Source organism: Molossus molossus, unplaced genomic scaffold (assembly GCF_014108415.1).
Source record: "Molossus molossus isolate mMolMol1 unplaced genomic scaffold, mMolMol1.p scaffold_m16_p_15, whole genome shotgun sequence".
Taxonomy (NCBI): Eukaryota; Metazoa; Chordata; class Mammalia; order Chiroptera; family Molossidae; genus Molossus; species Molossus molossus.
The window spans coordinates 23,907,376-23,928,270 of record NW_023425350.1 but is presented as its reverse complement, the minus strand read 5'-3'; the positions used below and the strand labels follow the sequence as shown (position 1 = coordinate 23,928,270).

General features: G+C 36.1%; 1 protein-coding gene across 4 annotated transcripts in view; it reads left to right on the top strand.

Annotated features, from left to right (window-relative positions):
- STRN (striatin) overlaps nucleotides 1-20,485 on the top strand; it is an 88,507-nt gene extending 68,022 nt beyond the window's left edge. For 2 of the 4 annotated variants that reach the window (XM_036262407.1, XM_036262408.1), the window contains exons 12-19: nucleotides 1,942-2,117; nucleotides 3,758-3,805; nucleotides 4,836-4,957; nucleotides 8,060-8,227; nucleotides 10,280-10,420; nucleotides 15,747-15,854; nucleotides 17,174-17,260; nucleotides 17,349-20,482. In XM_036262407.1, the coding sequence (XP_036118300.1) occupies nucleotides 1,942-2,117; nucleotides 3,758-3,805; nucleotides 4,836-4,957; nucleotides 8,060-8,227; nucleotides 10,280-10,420; nucleotides 15,747-15,854; nucleotides 17,174-17,260; nucleotides 17,349-17,518 (1,020 nt within the window). In that variant the 3' untranslated portion in view covers nucleotides 17,519-20,482. Of the gene's footprint in view, nucleotides 1-1,941; nucleotides 2,118-3,757; nucleotides 3,806-4,835; nucleotides 4,958-8,059; nucleotides 8,228-10,279; nucleotides 10,421-15,746; nucleotides 15,855-17,173; nucleotides 17,261-17,348 lie in introns of all 4 variants that reach the window. The other 2 variants (XM_036262405.1, XM_036262406.1) reach the window with 2 other exon arrangements.
- The last annotated feature ends 410 nt before the right edge of the window (nucleotides 20,486-20,895 follow it).

Here is a 20,895-nt window from a genome sequence, read left to right as displayed (position 1 = left end):
TTTGATTCCTAGTCAGGTGTGCAGGAGGCAGCCAATCAATGTTTCTCACATTGATGTTTATCTCTCTCTTAAAAAAATCAATAAAAATATATTTTCAAATAAATAAAAGAAAATAAAGTCAACTGTCATTTCTATTGGTCATTCAATCGTAGTATGATTTTTTTTTCCCTCTGACTGATATTTCCCCATGTCCTGATTATCAGCCAAGGTTTACTTTTCTTTTCATTAACGTTCTTGAAGGTTAATTATTAACCTTCTTTTTATTAACCTTCTTAGGTCTTCTTGACTTAATATGTTTTCATCAGCATTGTAAAGTTCTCAGCCATTTGTCTTCAAATAAATAATAATATATTGCATAATATGTTTTATTTCCCTTATTGCCCCAATTGTGACATACCCCACCCAAATTTTTCTCCAGGTTTTAAAAATTCTGAGTTCTAAATTATAGCTTATGTTAAGAGTGTAGTCTCTGGTCCTGGCCGGTTTGGCTCAGCAGTTAGAGTGTCAGCCTGCAGACCAATGAGTCGCAGGTCCAATTTGGGCCAAGGGCACGTACCTCAGTTGCGGTTTGTCCCCGGCCCTGGTTGGGGTCATGCAGGAGGCAACTAGTCGATGTGTCTTTCTCACACTGATGTTTCTTTCTCTCTCCCTCTCCCTCTCTTTCCCTCTCCCTCTATCTGAACAAAAATGGAAAAATATCCTTGGGTGAGGATTAAAACAAAGAGTGTAGTCTCTGGCCCTGACCGGATTGCTCAGTTGGTTGAAGTGTCAACTAAAAAAGGTTGTGGGTTTGATCCCCCATCGGGGTGTGTATGGGAAGCAACTGATCTGTGTTTTTCTCTCTCACATCAATGCTTCTCTGTCTCCCTTCCTCTTTCTAAAACAAAAATCAATTAAAATATCCTTCGGTGAAAAAAAAAAAGAATGTAGCAGTCTCTGAAGATAGTCTGCTTGGGTTTAAATCCTGACTCCACTTACAGAGGGCAAGTCACTTAAATTCTCTTTTCCTTACATGTCTTGTCTGTAAAGTAGGGATAATGTAAATTCCTATTTCATAGAGTTGTTGGGAGGATTGAGTTAATGCATGTTAAGTCTTTTGAATAATATTCAGTTTAATGAATAATTAAACGGCAGCTGTTGTTAGTATCTTGTTGGGTTTTGTCATTGTAGTCATGGTACTGTTTCTCCAGTGTGTCACCAGTACTTGACCCACTCTTGTTTAAAACTAGCATGATTGTTAGCCTTGGAGTGTGAAGAGTTCACACATGGTGCTAGTGTAAAATCACCACCAACCTCGTTAGCTTTCCTATTACTTGAAATGAAAAAATATGTGCTTTTTTATTTTCAGTTTTTGAAATGGAGTTTTGTGGAGAAAAACAACATAATGATGTGTTCTTTTTACCAGTGTAATCTATTTTTTGTAACATCTGATTATCTCTTCTAATTTTAACATTTTATGTTTCCAGATTATAAACTTTGTTACCAATTTGATGAAAAAATTTAGTTCTTGTTAGACAGTATTGAAAAATCTCAAAAATATGATAATATTCTATAACGTTAACGTTTTTATAGATAACAGTTTTTCAACTCATACTCAAAATTAGTTTCTGTACTATTATTTAGGTTGAAATTAACTTGTTCTTTTTAATCATCCTAGTGAAGATTTATTTTATTTTATTAAATTATTTCATCCTTTTTCTGTACTGAATTGTTACCTGTTTTCTTATTATAGAATTCATGTTTCTTCCCATAAAATCACTGTTGGCATATTGCTAATTTTCCCTATTTATTTGGTTATTTACATTTAAAAATTATATTGTTTTGAAAGTTGCAAAATGTGATTGTTTAATGACAACTCAGCAAGAATTAATGTTGAAATATAGTTATTCCCCCCTATCCTGCACTAAATGTATAGAAATTTTTCTTTTGTTTCTTTAATAGATAGCAAACAATAAAGATGCATTGAGGAAGACATGGAACCCTAAGTTTACATTAAGGAGTCACTTTGATGGCATTCGAGCCCTTGCTTTCCACCCCATTGAGCCTGTTTTGATAACAGCATCAGAGGATCACACATTAAAAATGTGGAATTTACAGAAAACAGCCCCAGCCAAAAAGTGAGAATATTCTACTTTAACTTTATTTGAATGTTTTAATTAACAGATTTTCAGCAGAAAATACTTTATTATTTACTATTAAATTCCCCATATATTCCCTCTAGTTCTTTCTTCTTCACCATGTCATATAATTTAGAGTGTTTTCCCCTTTATACTCACAATCTAATATTAGGTTAGACAACTGACATTTAGGGAGAAATGGTACGATCTGGTATCCCAGGATTTGTGAATCCTGATTATAATCCTTATACAGTGTTTTAAATGTTTGTCATGTTTGGGGAACCCTTTAAATGTACTGAAAGTTTATATTGTTGCTGTAAACAGTTATAGGCATGTTTAATTACCAACTCCCACCCTAACCCTGTCCCATTGTTTACAAGCTTTGGATTTATGGAGTGGAAGGACCTAAGTCTGATTGGGAGGGGTGATGGACCTCTCTTTGGTTCTGTCTTTTTGCCCTGACCCTTTGGGTACTTTTCATGCCTATGAAGATGTCTAGACTGAAAGGCAGTGTTGTTGCTAGTCTTGGCCTTGGCCCCCTCGATTTTTCTCTTCGGCATGGACAGACATGAGTTGGTGTAAATCCTGTCATCAGTCACTAAGTAGTCCTGATCCCACTTGTTGGGGTTTTCATTGGACCTCCTCTCCTTTCTTCCTTGGGTCACATGGTCCAGAACCCAGCATCTACCAGCAAGGGCCCTTCTATAGTGTCAAGAATTCCTGTTATGAGAAGAGTAGAAATGAATTTCAAAGGGAGGAGATTACAGAAGTTTTATTATTGGTAGAGGATATCTGTTGCCCAGTTTGAAAGAGATCAGTGACATTCCTGCTGTGAGTCATACATAGATTAGATAAATACTTAATTTGTCCATCTTTATCAGTTAGTTCCACCAGATCTTGCTAAAACCATGTGAATCCTTACTTGGATCAGGTATCTTCAGCAGAGAAAAATTACTTCCTGGTTATAAGTTGTGCATTTTTTTCTTTCTGGTTCTTTGTTCACAATGGACATCACATTAGAGAATGTGAATGTCTTATCATAAATTCTAGACTAAAGTTTCGAAAAATATTGAAACGAGTTTCTTGCTAGTGATAGCTTCGTAATAATGTCTTCACATGTAAATAACAGTGGCCTGTTTACCTTTGAACTGAAAACTTTGGAAATGACTTGAGAGAGATCATATGCTTATAAAAAAAATTATAGTACATTGTAGAAAATGATAAGTATTTGACTTTAAATCCAGTTTCCATTAACAATCATGGCCAGTTTAGGCACTGTATTCTCCCAGTCAGTATTTTGAATAATGAATGAACTGATAACTTGAATAGTTTCTGCAAGTATCGAGGACAGACATATGAACCCTCATGGAAATGCCAGGATATTAAAGAAAGTACCATTTATTGAAATTCTGTGTGCACAGTCCTGTCCTAGGCTGTTTTACTTGTAGAACAGGTGTTATTCCTATTTTTGTTTTATTTTAAACATAAAGAAATTTGAAATTCCAAAAGATTAAATAATTTGCCTCAAGTTAATTAATAGCAGAACTGGAAATTGAATCCAGAATTTATGATGTAATTCAGTAATACTGTTTACTGCTGAAACGTAGAGTGGTAAAAGTCGTCTTTTCTCTCTGATTTAGGAGTACATCTCTTGATGTGGAGCCTATCTACACATTCAGGGCTCATAAGTAAGTATGTCTTTAAAAAATCAACATCACTATAAATCAGCCTGATTAGGATATTTTATTTTCTTTCACTTAAATATTTGTGCTATGTATTTTTGTATTTAGTAGGTTTTTTTAATACTTGTAAAAGAAGCTGACAGATAATGTTAAATATAATTTTATCACTACCAAGTAGTAATTTTTGCTGCAGTTAGATTTTATTTGCATAATGTTTAAGTGATGTATATATCTTTCTTAAAAGAAAGTTGAGGCAATTATGTTGAAACTAGAAATTTTGATCTTTTTTCCCTTAAAGATAACCTACATAAAAACATCCAAGAATTCTTTGTTGTTGTTAATCCCCACCTGAGGATATTTTTTCATTGACTTTTTAGAGAGAATAGAGGTGGGGGCAGGGAGGGAGGGAGACAGAGATGAAAACAATGGTGTGAGAGGGACACATCAATCGGTTGCCTCCCTAATGATCCTGACTAGGGTGAGGAATTGGACCTGCAACCCAGGTACCTGCCCTTCACTGGAATCAGACCCGAGATCCTTCAGTCCTTGGGCCAACACCCTAACCACTGAACTGAACTGGCTAGGGCTCCAATAACTTCTTATTGTGACCACATATTATTTGCTTTTCCTGTTAAGCTCAAGAAATAGACATAGTCACTTGCTTTGTGGCATAGAGATCACATACTTTTTATATTAAGGTTAGGTAGAAAATATTTGTAGACTTTGCAGGCCACATACTTTCTGTTGTATAGTCATGTGTTTAATTTAGTTTTATAACCCTTTACAAAATGTAAGACCCACTCTTAGTTTGAAGACTATTCAAAAGCAGACCACTGGCTGGATTTAACCCACAGGCCATAGTTTATTAACCTTTGGTTTAGCAGAGGAAGACAAATGAACAATGCTTTGATAGTATTTTTATTCATTATGCAAAGCTGAAAAATAGAAAGCCATTTGAATTATTAAGTATTCTTATTTTTAATAAGTCCTATTATCAGATTGTTTTTGAGACTAGAAATTGATTTTTATCACGCAGAGGTCCCGTGCTCTGTGTGGTAATGAGCAGCAACGGTGAACAGTGTTATAGTGGTGGTACTGATGGACTGATCCAGGGCTGGAACACCACCAACCCCAACATTGATCCCTATGACTCCTATGGTATGTGCATCTCCAGACATATGAAAGAGTAAAATGTTTTATTTTTACACATTTTATATAGTAAAATGAATTGGTAAAAGAGAGTCATATCTTAATTTTGTTCAAAAGAACTCCTATATTTAGGAATCAATTTGATATATAATGCTAAAAGGGAAAAAAAAATGTATTCTTCCTGAACAAACAGTTCCCACCACCCCTCTTTGATTGGAGATTCTAGATTGATTAACAATTGTTTTTCTCATTTTAGACATCTGAACAGTACTTGATACGTTATTACTAATCTGTAATCATATTTCATCACCATTCTAATAAACAACTTTGAAGGAAAATACATGTTGGCATCATCTTTTTGATCACTTATTAGAGGGCATAGAGGCTAATGACTTGTCAAAAAGTCCATGGCACCAAAATATTTAAAAGGTCTTAAAAATTTAGAAGTGCCCTTTAGTCTTAAGAACAGTACCATGAGGCACAAATCCTTACTATAATCTATCACTAGCAATTACCATAAATTTCCTTGTAAAAACTGGTTTAGGAATGGACTGTTTTGGTTTCCTCTTAAATTCTAGAATGGTACAAAGGGTCATATTCATCATTAAACCATATTTTATTTTCATTACCACGTTAGGTCAATTTTATGGCCAAACCTAGGTAAAGATAAGGAATTCACTAAAAAAAAAATTTTTCCCGACATTTGTTTAATAAGCATGTCCTAAGCCAATCCTTCCGCTTTTGATCTTGACCCCAGTCTCTCTTTTTTCCTTTGAGGCTGAACAATATCCTTCCCACTTCCCACCCCAGGTCTCTTAAGCCTCTTGTTCTCTTTCCATCCCCTGAGCATATAAGTAAATTCTGGTATCCCCCATCCTGGGCAAGGGGAAGCCTTTTCTGGCTTCATTTCTCTCTCTGGCTTCTGTTTAGACTCTCTTTCCTTCACCACCTGCATCTCTTTAGCGGATTTGTCTAGAAAACACAATCACTAGTTGCTAATTCCATGTTCTTTCCCTGTGTACCACCATCCCTCTGTATTCTGTCTTCTAGTCATACCACTTAAATATAACAAGATTTTCAGTGCTTATCCAAGAGTGTTTTATAGTCCTTGTTTTACCAGATGTATTAGCTCTCTGAAACTGTGGACCATTCTTTCCTCTTTGAAATTTGTCCACTCTTGGCATTTTTTAAAAATACGTTTTTATTGATATTTTTAGAGAGAGAGAAACATCGACATGAGAGGGATATATCACCTGGTTGCCTCTCGCACAACCTGGACCAGGGCTGGGGACAAACCACAACCGAGGTACACGCCCTTGCCTGAATCGAACCCATGACTCATTGGTCTGCGGGTATATGCTCTACCGCTGAGCCAAACAGGCCAGGGAATCTAGAACATTTGAAAGTGGCTGTCTCATTGTCAGTCAGTCCTGTCAGGTGTTGTGTTTCTTCTCCCATATATTATTGATTAGTTGGTGGCTCTATCAGAATTGCCCAAATTAGAAATCTACAAGTATCCTTGATTCCTTGTTCTGTTTTACTGTTTACGCCTTATTAATTACTTAGTCATTTTATGTCATTCCTAAATATTTTTTTATTTATAAAAATAAATAAATGTCCCTTTTGCCTCTGCCCTTGCTTTGGTTTCATCATCACTCTCAGTGTACTGAAACAGTCCCCTTGCCTTCATTTTGATTTTGTTGAGTCTGTTTACTCGGCTGCCCCTGGGAAACTCTTCAGTGGTTCCCTGCTGCTTTTAGAATAATTCCCAAGTACCTTAATATGTTGTAGAAACCTCACCATAAACTGGCCACTTTTCATTTCATCCACTTCCTGTCTCAAACTTCATACTTCAGTAATAACTGAATTGCTTACTTCCTCACATATCAGTGCTATTTTTCCGCCTTTGCCAGGAATGAATTTCCACTATTCTTTGACCGCCCAGCATTTGTACACTGTAGGTGTCATTCTCCCTAAGAAGTTTCACTCATCCCAGTTACTCTCCATGGAACTGGTGTCTGTCGCTATCACACTGCCTTTTGAGGACAAGGATGGTATTGTGTCTCCGTCGTCTGTGTGGCCCCAGCATATAGCATAGTACCTAATACACAGTGTGTCTTCAATTAACACTTTATGGTGTGGCTGAGAGAGGATATAGGACAGATAACAACAGTAACATTTTTTTTTTTTTTTTTTATCCTCACCCGAGGACATTTTTCCATTTTTTGTACAGATAGAGTGGGAGGGAGAGAGAGGAAAAGAGAGAGAGAGAGAAACATCGACGTGAAGGGACATATCAAGTGGCTGCCACCCGCACGACCAACCAGGGCCGCGGACAAACTGCAACTGAGGTACGTGCCCTTAGCGGAAACCGAACCTGGGTCTCTCCAGACCGCAGGCCGACGCTCTAACCGCTGAACCAAACTGGCCAGGGCAACAGTAACATTTTAAATGTAACATCTGTGAGCAATCTTGAAAGTGATGCTTCATAGAGTCATTGTAGGATTAATAATTAAAGTTTCCAATTTGCCTTTTATTATGAAACAGTGTTAAGTCCACCCCCCCCATCTCCTTTCTCCCTTCCCCACATGCAAATCATTCACTTGAGAATTTGGGGGTGCCTGTAGGTCTCAGTCATGTCCATATGTCAGACCTATTGTTCCCAGGAATAACTGTCATTCATGGTACTGTAGGATAAGTGGCCTACAGGAGTATATATCCAAAGTGCTGAAGGAGGTCGGAGGAAGGCTGGATCTCTGTTCACTTTCTCAGGGAATATGAGTTGTGATTTTCTCTGAAGTAGGTTAAATTCAAATGATTTATTTGTGTTAACATGCTCTTTAAAATATCTAGACAACTGGGGTGGGGGAGAATGAAATACCTACTTTTTTAAAAAGAAAAATATGTACTTTGTAATTTTATTTTATAAATTTTTAACTCTACATTTGCATATTTCCCAGCCTGTTTTTATTGTAGCATTTCAGAAAGAATAATAGACAGTAGGAAACATATTTTATCCTGTTATCAGGTCCTTTTGTTTTCTCAGGAATGTCAGTACCTTTATAAGTTGTTTTTCTTTTCCTGATTTTGCATTCTTGCTGTTTTCTATAGATCCTTCTGTTCTAAGAGGCCCTCTGCTGGGCCACACCGATGCAGTCTGGGGTTTGGCATACAGTGCAGCACATCAGCGCTTGCTGTCCTGCTCAGCAGATGGCACCCTCCGGTTATGGAACACCACTGAGGTTGCTCCAGCCCTAAGTGTATTTAATGATAATCAAGGTACATAGTTTTAAAATTATTTTACTGACTCTTTTATACAATTCTAAATTGTCTATGTTTTATTATAAAAACATGCAAATAAATAAATTATTTCACAAACTCTTACTGTTTAAATTTAATTTGAAGGGTTTTTGAAGCAGTGAAATATATTGAATTTTCAACTTATGTATAAGTTTTAAAAACATAATATTTGGTGAAAGAGCACATCTTTAAAAAAAAGTTTTGAGATATAATTTATATGCAGTAAAAACCAGATTATAAGGATACATTTTAATGAGTTTGATAAATACATAATTTCTGATATCAAGATATAAAACATTTCTTTTACCTCTCTAAAGTTTCTTTATGTTCTTCTCAGTCAATCCCTTCTTCCCATTCCCACCCAGAGGTACCCACTGTTGGAATTTCTTTCATTAAAGATTAGTTTTGTCTGTTACAAAACTATATAAATGAAATCATACAATGTGTACTCTTGTGTCTGGCTTTTCACTATCACTATAATGTTCTTGTGATTCATCCATGTTGTAGGAAATATCAGTCATTTATTTATTTTGTTTAGTAGTATTTTACTAAACCATAATGTATTTATTTACCTCTTAATGGACATTTGGATTGTTTTCAGTTATTGACTATTTTGAACAAGCTGCTATGAACATTCATATGTTTTTATCATAGGTGGGTAAAGACCTAGAAGTTGAATTGTGTGTTTAACCTTATGTGAAATTGCCAGACTTGTTCCCAGAGTGGTTATGCCATGTTACACCACTGACAGCAATGTATGAGAATTCAAGTTGTATGAGAATTCCTTAATTACTAACATTTGGTGTTGTTGGTTTATTTAATTTCAGCCGTCCTGATGGGTGTGTAAGCAGTATTTCATTGTTATATAATTTGCATTTCTTTGGTGGCTAATTCTTTTGAACACTTTATTTGTGTGCTTATTGGCCATTAATATATCTTATTCTATAATATATACAGTTTTTTAAAATTTTGTTTTGTTTTGTATCAAGGATAGAGAGGGGCAGAGATAGTGAGAGAGACAGAGTGACCATGAAAGGGAGGGAGCGAAGAGAGGATGAGAGGGAGAGGACAGCAAGAGGTGGGCAGGCTCACAGCAGGAGAGAACAGCGCCGAGAGTTATATACAGTTTTAACTGTTAGCTTTCTTTAGTTAGGTTTTGAACCAAATGAAAAAATCAGATTACATTCATATATACATATCATTCTATTTTTTTTTTATGTTTGTAAATAAGCTCCAAGTTTTAACCCAAGTTTTACCTATTCTAGATGATAAATAAAAATGTCTCCTTTATTCTTGAGTTGTGATAAATAGTGTCTAGGTTTTGATGAGTTGCCTGCATTTGATATTTGCATGACTACTAGTAACAATTTGGAGTTTTACCTGTTAAAGTTTATGTTTTTGATACATTAGAATTTTTAATAAGAGATTAGTTTTTAAAATGAGAAATTCCCATGAAGCTACTCTAAGCCCCAGGGTGAGGTGGAAGCAGTAAAACTTATAGTCCATACATGTTTTCCATTTATTTATTTAAAACATAATTTTTTTTTTCTTTATTGATTTTTAGAGAGAAAGGAAGGGAGAGGGAGACAGAAACATTGATGAGAAAGAACATCGATTGGCCCCCTTCTGCATGCCCCCCACTGGGGATTTGGCCCACAACTTGGGCATGTACCCTGACCGGGAATCGTACCAGAGACCTCTTGGTGCATGGGTCAACGCTCAACCACTGAGCCACACCGGCCGGACAATTCAATTTATTTTTTTAATAAAGGCTTGCATTCTATATATGTATTAGCTGAGTAACAGGTAGAAGATGTACTGAACAGGTAAAAGTAATGAAATAGGCTAGGACTAAAAGAAAAAAAAGAAGTAATCTCCATTGAATAACAGTGAGCAAATTCTTATCCTAATGTTGAGCTTTATTTACTCCTTAAGGAAATCATGCTGCTGTTTGTTTTGCTATATTTTAAGTACATTGTTAAGTAGACCGTCTAATAACCATTTTCTTCTAATATGTTCTGACTTTTTTAGAATTTGGAATCCCTGCCTCTGTGGATCTAGTGAGCAGTGACCCGAGCCTTATGGTAGCATCATTCAGCAAAGGATATACAAGCATCTTTAACATGGAAACACAACAACGCATTCTCACTTTAGAATCCAATCTAGATATGAGTATGTATAATAGTCTTTAGTCTTCATCAAAATAATAATTACTAGAGTCAACTATGAAAAATACTTGTCATTATAGAGTCTTCTGCCTGCTAAATCACAGAACATAGTTACTTAAAAGATATAATGAGCCTTGGCCGGTTTGGCTCAGTGGTTAGAGAGTCCCGGGTTCGGTTCCCACGAAGGGCACGCACCTCGTTTGCAGTTTGTCCCCAGCCCTGGTTGGGTCGTGCAGGTGGCATCCACTCCATGTGTCCCTTTCACATCAATGCTTCTCTCTCTTTCTCTCTTCCTCTCTCTCCCTCCTACTCTACCTGAACAAAAAATGGAAAAATGTCCTCGGGTGAGGGGAAAAAAAAAGATATAATGATTTACAATTGATTTTAAGACTTTGGGTTAAGTTTATGCACATTTATAACTATTCTGTTTGAAATAGCATTTGACCTATTCCAAAGAGGATTCTAGTTAATTTTATGCCAAATGATTAGTTTTCAGTTTTGTTTGAAGAAAATATTTATTCTGAATATAAAACATTTTTCATTTCTCATAATATCATTCTGTAAATAAACTTAATTTTATATTAATAATGTAATTTGACACAGCTCATTACTGAGTAGAGTATGGATCAAGTTGTGCCTCTTAAAATCCCAAATCTGAAGTCTCTCATTGGATATAGGAAGTTAGGAGATAATGTCGCAGATTGTGAAGACAATATTACAGAATTATTTTGTTTAGGGCTTTTTAAATCATTGCTTTCTATCTTTAGGCTTAATCCAAACAATCACAGTTTAGGTTGTAGTTGGTAAAGAAAACTTATATACACATACACTATTATTTTAATCTGAGAGCTAGCTTTCAAAATAATTACTATGGTGCGTGTGTGTGTACACTTATGTGTATGTGTCCCTTCTCCCTTTTTCTCCCCCAAATTTCCCGCATTTCATTTTGGTCTTTTTTATTTTCTCTTTTACTCTGTTGTACTTTGTTTTCTTCTGGTGTCCTGTGAGAATTGTTTGGGGAAGAAGGAGTGAATAGAGCTTTGATCTATTTGGAGGTAAAAGAGACCCATAAGTCAAAATTGAGATTATGGAATAGGAAAAAGAGAAAAATTTTGTCAATAAATACAGGTTTTAGACTCTCAGTAAATTTAAAATCATATTTAAATATATGACCGAAAATCATAGTAGTAAAGTAAAAATTGAATATGAAGTTGAGAAAGATGTGAACATTTTTGGAATTTCCTTCAGAGATTGTAGCTAATGCTTTGACTGTCTGTCCTGAGTGGTAAATATTGATTTTCAATGCTTCCTACAAACTATCAGACATCAAGTGTGGTGGAGAAGATCCTATTTTTTCCCCCAAGACATGTAACTATGAAGTCATAAGACTTTTTGCCTGATCCTGGAAGCATTTACTGAAGAAAACTGCCCAGGATGTTGTGAACCAAAGGCTGCATTATTGGAATAAGTGATAATTATTTTGAATTAAAATAATATGTCCTGGCATTTCCTAAATCATCAGTTTAATTTACTTTAGAGTTGTATAAAACTTAATTTAGTCTTTTATTCCTTTCTACTATGACTATCCTTTAACTATTCATATTTGACTATATTGTTTTGTTCTGGAATTTAGCAGATTAAAAAAAAAAAATTAAAGTTCAGGCCAAACTATTTCAAGGTGAAAGTGAATTTCATAGAGAATTTAAAAGGAGGAAGGATGTTCATTGTTAGAATCAGATTAAATTACCTTTCTTCTCATTGATTTCAATGGTGATTTGATTGTAATACAGCCAAAAGTAATTGAAGCGCAGGTACTTGGGTACTTGCGAACCCAGTGAAAAGGTAAACCATTTCTAAGTTGCAAGCTAAATATGAATATTTGGAGGATTATCTTAATTCATTGTTAAAATGATGGCTGGTAGGCCTTCATTGTATTTCTAGTGTTCTTTGCATTTTGCTTACTTGTCTGATTCACCTTCAAGTAGAGAAACTTTCTTACAAGTTGCTAAATAATAACTTTCTTTTGCCTGCTTCCATTATTTTATTTCTATCTACGTATTTCCTAGATTTCAAAGTAGTTGAAACTATTCACAGAAATTTCTCTTTCAGAATATACAAGATATTTTACTTAAAGTATTTCTTTTTTGTTGTTCTCCTGCTAGACCTTACAAAGGGTATTGCTCAATGGAGTGTTATCTTTGGAGGCAAAAAATCTCATAGGCTGAATTGTTAAACTGAACTCTTTGTAGAGAATTGTTTAAATTGAATATAACTGACCCAAAGCTTACTCCACATGGTCAAATGACTTTTTTTTTTAATCTTCACCTAAGAATATTTTATTCTTTTATCTTCAGGGTGGGAGGGTGAGGGTGGGGGAGAGACACACACACACACACACACACACACACACACACACCAACATGAATGAGAGAGATACATTGACTGGCTGCCTCCTGCATGACCTCGACCAGGGCCGGGGACCGAACCGCAACTGAGGTACATGCCCTTGACCAGAATCAGACCTGTGACTCTTTGGTCCATGGACTGATGCTATAACCACTGAGCAGAACCGGCCAGGGCTCAAATGACTGTTCATTGTGTATTTAGGTAACAGATTGGGTAGCCACCTGCTGTTAGCTTTGGCAAAAGACTGTCTTCAATTTTAAAGGTGTCATATTTCTAGGAATCACATGAAAATCCAATAGAGTAGACTAATACTACTGCTATTTTTAGCTATATTTTCTATTATGTGAATTTAAATTTCTAATACCTATTCTAAGATTAAAAATTGTTTCTTAATTCATTATTTTGAAATAATTTTAAAGTTACAGAAAAGTTTCAAAAATAGTACCTGCTTACCTTTCACCTAGATTCATCAATTTTTTAAATAAAAATCCATTATACACACACACACACATACATATATATATATACATAAAATTATATTTTATTTTTTAAAATTCTCACCCAAGGATATTTTTCTATTTATCTTCAGATAGAGTGGGAAGGGAGGGAAGAAGGAAAAGAAGGAGAGAGAAACATCGATGTAAGATACACACATTGATTGGTTGACTCCCGCACGACCTCAGCCAAGGCCAGGGATCAAACCACAACCGGAATATGGGTCCTTGACCAGAACTGAACCTGAGACTCTTTGGTTCACGGGCAGATGCTCTAACCACTGAGACAAACAGGCCAGGACTATATATACATGTATGTGTTTTTTTTTTTTTAGGAAGAGAGAGAGAGAAATATCAGTGTGAGAGAAATATCCATTTGCTGCCTCCTTGCACACCCCCTACTGGGGATCAAGTGTGCAACCAGGGCATATGCCCTTACCAGGAATCAAACTGGGACCTCTCGGTCCATGGGACGATGCTCAATCTACTGAGCCACACCAGCCAGGCCAGATTCATCAATTTTTAATGTTTACTACATTTTGTCACATTTGCTTTATCATTCTCTGTATAATTTTAACTTCTGAGCCACTTAAGAGCCATCATACTCCTAGTCCCTTACTTTTTTTTTTTTTTTAGTCCTCACCCAAGGACATTTTTTGATATTTTGTTCAGATAGAGTGGGAGGGAGAGAGAGAGAAAGAAACATCGACGTGAAAGGGACACATCGAGTGGTTGCCACCCGCATGACCAACCAGGGCCGGGAACAAACTGCAACCAAGGTACATGCCCTTAGCGGGAACCGAACCCGGGTCTCTCTGGACCGCAGGCCGACGCTCTTACCGCTGAGCCAAACTGGCCAGGGCCTCCTAGTCCCTTAGATCCTTATAGCATATAATTCCCAAGAACAGGACATTCTCTGACATAGCACATTACATTGTCGAAATCAGGAAATTTAACACCAACACAATGCTGTTTCTGAGTTATTTACATTCAGATTTTTGAGTTGTCCCTGTAATGTACTTTATAAGGATATCCCTTCCTCTCCTTGGACCATAATATAATGATGTTTTGTAAACTCTGACATATGTTGAATTAGTGTTACCTTATGTAGATTTTTCCTCATGAAAAGTAATTTAACAGCCTGGCTGGTGTGACTCAGTGGTTGAGCATCCACCCATGCACTAAGAGGTCACTGGTTTGATTCCCGGTCAGGGCACATGCCCAGATTGTGGGCCAGATCCCTAGTTGCGGGGCATGTAAGAGGCGGCCAACTGATGTTCTCTCTCATAGATGTTTCTATCTCTATCTCTCTCCCTTCTTCTCTTTAATATCAATAAAGAAAAAAAAAATTTTTTTTAAGTATCTTAACAGAAATCACTAATTAAACTTAAGTTCTTACTGTTTTTTTGTTTTGTTTTGTTTTTTTTGCATAAAAGGCTTTCAAGAGGAACTTGTGATAGGTTAGGTACCAGTTTTAACAGTTGTCTGATTTGCATGAGCCATCTGACTGGGACACAACAGAAGTTAGAATAGGTATTGCCTTTGTCACAAGACTTGAGGGGGAGGTCACAACGTTTTCTGGACCTTGGTTCATTCACTATGATATGGGCTTAAAAGTACTGTCGGGATGCTGACTATTTTGAGATTCCAAATGTGGTAGATTGTCAAATGATGATCATTTCTATCATGAAAAGAGAAAATGTGTTAAGAAGCTCTGTTTGTCATGTATCTCTTTAGACGATAACCATGTGATAAAGAGCTCTGTATCTATAAATAGTTGATTTAAGTTTGGGAATTATGTACTTGTAAGGATGGAACTTTTTATTTTATTTTATTTTATTTTTATTTTTTTTTTAATCCTCACCCGAGGATATTTTTCCATTTTTTTGTACAGATAGAGTGGGAGGGAGAGAGAGGAAGGGAGAGAGAGAGAGAAACATCGACGTGAAGGGACACATCGAGTGGCTGCCACCCACACGACCAACCAGGGCCGGGGACAAACTGCAACCAAGTACGTGCCCTTAGCGGGAACCGAACCCGGGTCTCTCCGGACCGCAGGCCGACGCTCTAACCGCTGAGCCAAACTGGCCAGGGCGGATGGAACTTTTTAAAGTAACAGAAATATCACAGAATGTGGCAGAATGAGAAATGTCAGCGGCTCTAGGCTAAGCCCTAGGCACCCATAGATAGCGGAGGTGGAAAAGGACATTCTAATTCTTAGGTACCTCTAGATTTGTCAGTATAGTGTTGCTCTGGCAGATCTCATTTCCTAACATTGAAATTATGAACACAATCGCAGAATAAATGAACTAAAAACAAATTAGTCTCATCACTTACTTTTTTAGTCTCTTAGGTGAGTATTCAGTTCTTTTTTGTGTGAAGAAATAGTAACTTTGACTAATTTGTGACTTTAATTTTTTTCCTTTTTAGCAGCCAACTCCTCCTGCCAAATTAATAGAGTCATCAGTCATCCCACTCTTCCCATCAGCATCACCGCTCATGAAGACAGGCACATCAAATTCTATGACAACAATACAGGTAAGAATTTATTAAAAATTGATTATTGTTAAAGCAAAAAAAAAAAATCTCCACTATAAGTAGGTCGATTTCAGTGACTATCATCAGGGAATTGGTATTGAAATACAGGTACTCTCCTAGCTCAGTTTCTGTTCATTTCATCCAGATCTGCTAGGAACTACTTGTCATGATAGCCTCTAGAATCATCTTGGTTTATTTAATAGTGAGTACATGGTATATTGGCCCTGGAATCAAGGTTATTAGTAGGAACATTAAATTTTATTCACATACCAATAAAAATGATCTCTTACTGTGAATATACTGGGGGAAAGTAGAAGTAGAGGCATATAATTGTTATATTTTGTTTGAAATTAACTCAGTTTTTGAATAGCCCTAGTGTCCAGATGGAAAACTCCTGAGTCATTTGGTTTTTTATCCTCACCTGAAGACATTTTTGCATTTATCTTCGGATAGGGTGGGAGGGAGAGAGGAAGGGAGAGAGAGAGAAAAACATCGACGCAAGAGAGACACATCAAGTGGTTGCCACCACACGACCCCAACCAAGGCCAGGGACCCTTAGTGGGAACCGAACCTGGGACTCTGTGGCCTGCGTGCTGACACTCTAACTGCTGAGCCAAACCGGCCAGACCCATTTGGTTTTATTTTATTTATTTTTACATGGGTTGATTTTTTTCTGCATTATAATACTGACTGTTTGGTCCTGATTGATTTGAATTGGGGCTTTTCTGGTTTTTATTGGGTTATATTTCACTAGTCTAAAGGAAATGCATGAAGAGCTGTATTAGGAGAAAAACACTGTATTAGCAGCCTTATTTACCTGCGTATTTGCTATTGGCTTTGTAAATACGTTAACTTTTGCTGACTTTGCTTAGCTGCAAGTGATGAGTAATTTAATATTCTCAAATTCTTTTATATATTGTTTCCACCAAAATTATGGCCAGGTTTTCTCTGTTCCTTTATCTTTGTCTCAGTCTCTTCTTCTGTTCCCACAATCCATATAATTTGCCTGTAGCTACAAAGTAGGATATTAAATGTCTGAGTTACAGTTAACGCACATGGCCTAAAGGAATATTTGTGTATAAATTACTGACTTTTATATTGTGATTTGAAAGACAGAAATATAATCTGGAATTTGAGCTTTTGTTTCTCATCCTTACCATGGCTAGAGTGGGGAGGGAGAAGCTGTTTTAACTGATGAAAAAAGTTACTGATGCATTAAGTGCACAGAGGGGTGACTGGAGAAACCAGTGTAACGTGGTAACTGGAATATATTCAGGGTAGGAAAGCTATTAATAAAGAACAATCTCTTTTTTCCAAAGGAAAACTGATCCACTCAATGGTAGCCCACCTAGAAGCTGTTACAAGTTTAGCAGTTGATCCTAATGGCCTGTACTTGATGTCTGGCAGTAAGTACATCAGCTATGGATTATTATTTATTCTTGTCATTTTCACGTTAATATAATTGTTTTTTCAATTTCTTTTCTTTTGATATAGGTCATGACTGTTCAATACGTTTATGGAACCTCGAAAGTAAGACATGTATCCAAGAGTTCACAGCTCATCGGAAAAAGTTTGAAGAATCAATTCATGATGTAGCTTTCCACCCATCCAAATGCTATATAGCCAGTGCTGGGGCTGATGCACTAGCTAAAGTCTTTGTATGACAGAATACATCATCGTCACCTTCTAGCTCTTTATAAATAACCAACTGCACAAAAGAGATACAGAAGACCAGGGCAAGAATCAACCCGTTGTTCTGCCCTTTTGTTCTGCTGAAGGAGCACAGAGAACATTTGTTAAAGTATAGTTTTGCAATTCGTATACTGTTTTCTAAAACAAAGGTTTGTCCAGGTTGCTGCAAGCTCAGCTGAATCTGTGAGCCTGAAAACTGTTCCAAATTTTCCCCAAAATAGGAACTTTTATTTCTGGAGTTGTTCTAATTCGCTAGGCAGGCCTGAGCGAACATAGGTTTAGCTTGTCCCCTATTGAGTACATAGGGCATATTGTAAGGGATCATTAAAAAGCTCCGTGGCTGGGAATGAGTAGAGGAAGAGTGGGAATTTAGACCTAGTTCTCCCCTGAGAAATCTTGTTGGACATAGTAGGTAGTCAAAACAGTAATCTATACCATATCTGCTGTACTAATTCCCATGTGCATAATGAGCAGGCAGTGTTACAATGAGTTTAATTTAACTCTCCTTTCAGCTGTTCACATATAGCACCTGGCATAGCGTTTTACCTAATGGGGGAAAAAAAGAAATGCAATAATATGTTAAATATATTATTATTCAGAAATACTAAACAAATACTCAGTTTGTAAGCAGATTTCTGTATTGTATTACATTTTTGAAAATGGATTTGGTACCATTCTAAAGTTTAGCTGTCAAAATCACTCACCATTGTGAAGAGTAGTTGATAGAGTCTGCTTTTACTAAAGGATTTAACTTAATTCAGGTGTAAGATTATGTTTATTTTTAAGGGCAAGCAGGGCATATCTTTGTATAATAATTTTTATTAATTTTAAAACTCACTTTATTCATATATTTATAGTATCAGAGTGATTATTCCATATCTATCAAATCTTCACAGTGGTTGAAAAGATGGTGGTGATTTGCAAGTACACATTTATCAAAACCCACACAACCACTCTTCAGATGATCTTTGCTCTTTCTTCTTTGTCTCGTATTCAAATTATCTGACACCTACCAAAAAATAGTTTATAATTATGTTTTAACAGTCCAAAGGGTATAGTTAATCTCAGCTGCTTTGCAGACATACTAAATAAAGCAAATGTGTTATACCCCAGAAGTCCCTCATTAGCATTTCCAATAAGAAGAACCTCTTGAAAATCTGGGTGGAAGGGTTCAGTGTGTAATATTGAGTAAATAGTTTTCTCTCTTCTCCCTATACCTCCTCCTTTGTTTAACTTAAAACACAGCATGTTTTAATGGGCAGTGACCCAATATTGTTTCTGGGGAAAACCCTGAACTCCTTGCCTCTGACTGACATGGTCAGTTCTTGGGATTCCATGACCTCATTCTTTGAATCTGGTGTACAGACCATGTCCCTGCAACTCTTGCTTTTCCTTACACACTCTTATTTACTCAGAATGTCAGAGATCAATCTAGAATTTAGAAGTAAATTACTAATGTCCAACTTTTCAGCAAGATGAATATATAATAGGTTCTCAGACTTTACAGAATCCATACCCATAAATATTTTAACCTTTTAATACAATTCCTACATTCCTTTCCCCACATATTCCATTGTCATAACAGTCGCACCTCTAATGATATTTCTCCTTGAAGAAGTATTCTGGCATTGATGTAGATGTTGATTGACTGTTTTTCTTTAAAATTACTGCTTATCTTCTTGTAGAATTCTGCAATACACAGGCAAATTTTCTTTAAAGTTAAGGACCTGTACTAAACTTGCTTGGTTGATATACAATATATTTTAATATTTTGACACAGCTACCTTGTCATTTCATCTGAGCATTGGTTAACAGTGTGCTCAAGGGCTCTTGTATAATCAGTTGGATTGACCTGGACATGAGCTTCCATATCATAGCTGAGCTACATACCAGGTGAATGTTTATATTCCCAGGCAAATTATGGAATTCCACATTGTGTTTGTTGAATTCATCTTTTGGTTTTTCACAGAGTAAAATAATGCTGTTGGCTAACCTAACATTTGTAGAAGGATACTGTAAACTAGCCAGGTGCCTGTCTTTGGTGTATTTATGATGGACAACTACAAAGCTATTGTTCTGCCAGTTATTGCTTTAACTACCTTCCAAGGTCTTCAATACCTTCTTATGTCACTGAAATTCTCAAAACCAAGACTTTCTCTTCACGTGCATTTTATACCTCATGGCTGACATTTTTCTGTTTGTGAGTGGAAAATAACCATGAGATAGTAGACTGTAGTGCAAATGATGGAACTGTTGCAGGTTCCTTAGGAAGCCCGTGCTGTGCCACTGGAGACTGTGCACAGAAACAGATTCCTCTCTGCTAGCGCTCTGTGATGTCAGCCTAGCAATGAGCCAAAGCTGTCTTCCAGCCAGATGGAAATATATATGTGTGTCTGACTTTCCCCTTAGCCTCTTAGAAAGGCGAACAAAATTCACAAAATGAAAAAAATCACAATTCACACAGTCATTAACATGCTTTCATAGGGCTTTGATTGTAAATATTGTGGATGAAATGTATTGGAATAGTATGAAAATCATCAGGAGATGTGGGTTCCTGCCTTATTTTCATATGCTGTGGATACATCTCTGGGAGCTTGCAGCACCTTCTCAAAACTCAGCTGTCACATGGAGCTCATTTGCTGCTCGAACCATAGAGAAAGATTTAACATAAGTGATATAATGACCTTCAGTATTTTTCTATTGAACAAGTTTATCAATTTTTGCCATTAAACAGATAATTAGTTATGCAAAGTATTTAGCTTTTATAATCGTTTTAGTTATGACTGAAAGGGGAGCAATTGAGCTGCATCACTGATGATGAACTTTGTGAGAAATTTTTTATTTGACTTTCATTCCTTCAATATTCTTGCTATAAATTTCTTTTGGAGATGAAGATTTATTTGAAGATGTCTAAAATGTATGTATATTTTATAAATATATATTATATATATTATAAGAATATATATAATATATATATTATATATATATATATAAAACCATAGGTGCATTTTACTGTTTTGTATTTTCGTTTTTGGAAGTAGTGTACACAGCAGGTAATGATGAGTATGATGAGTGTTGTGCTGTTTGCTTTTGCAGTATAATACATAGTTCTAAATGTTTAAATTACTGTAAATACTATATTCATTATAGGCTAGCATGCTTGTTTTAAAGACTGTCATTCTAGTTTATTAAAAACTGAATGTAAGAAAACTTGGCTATTTAAATGTGAATTGAAAAATATTCCATTCTCAGTACTGAAATATTTCCATTGACTAGTCAGGATTGTTAACAAAACAGATTATCAAGAAGGCAATAGCTAGAGAATGAGAGGTGCCTTTAAAAAAAAAAA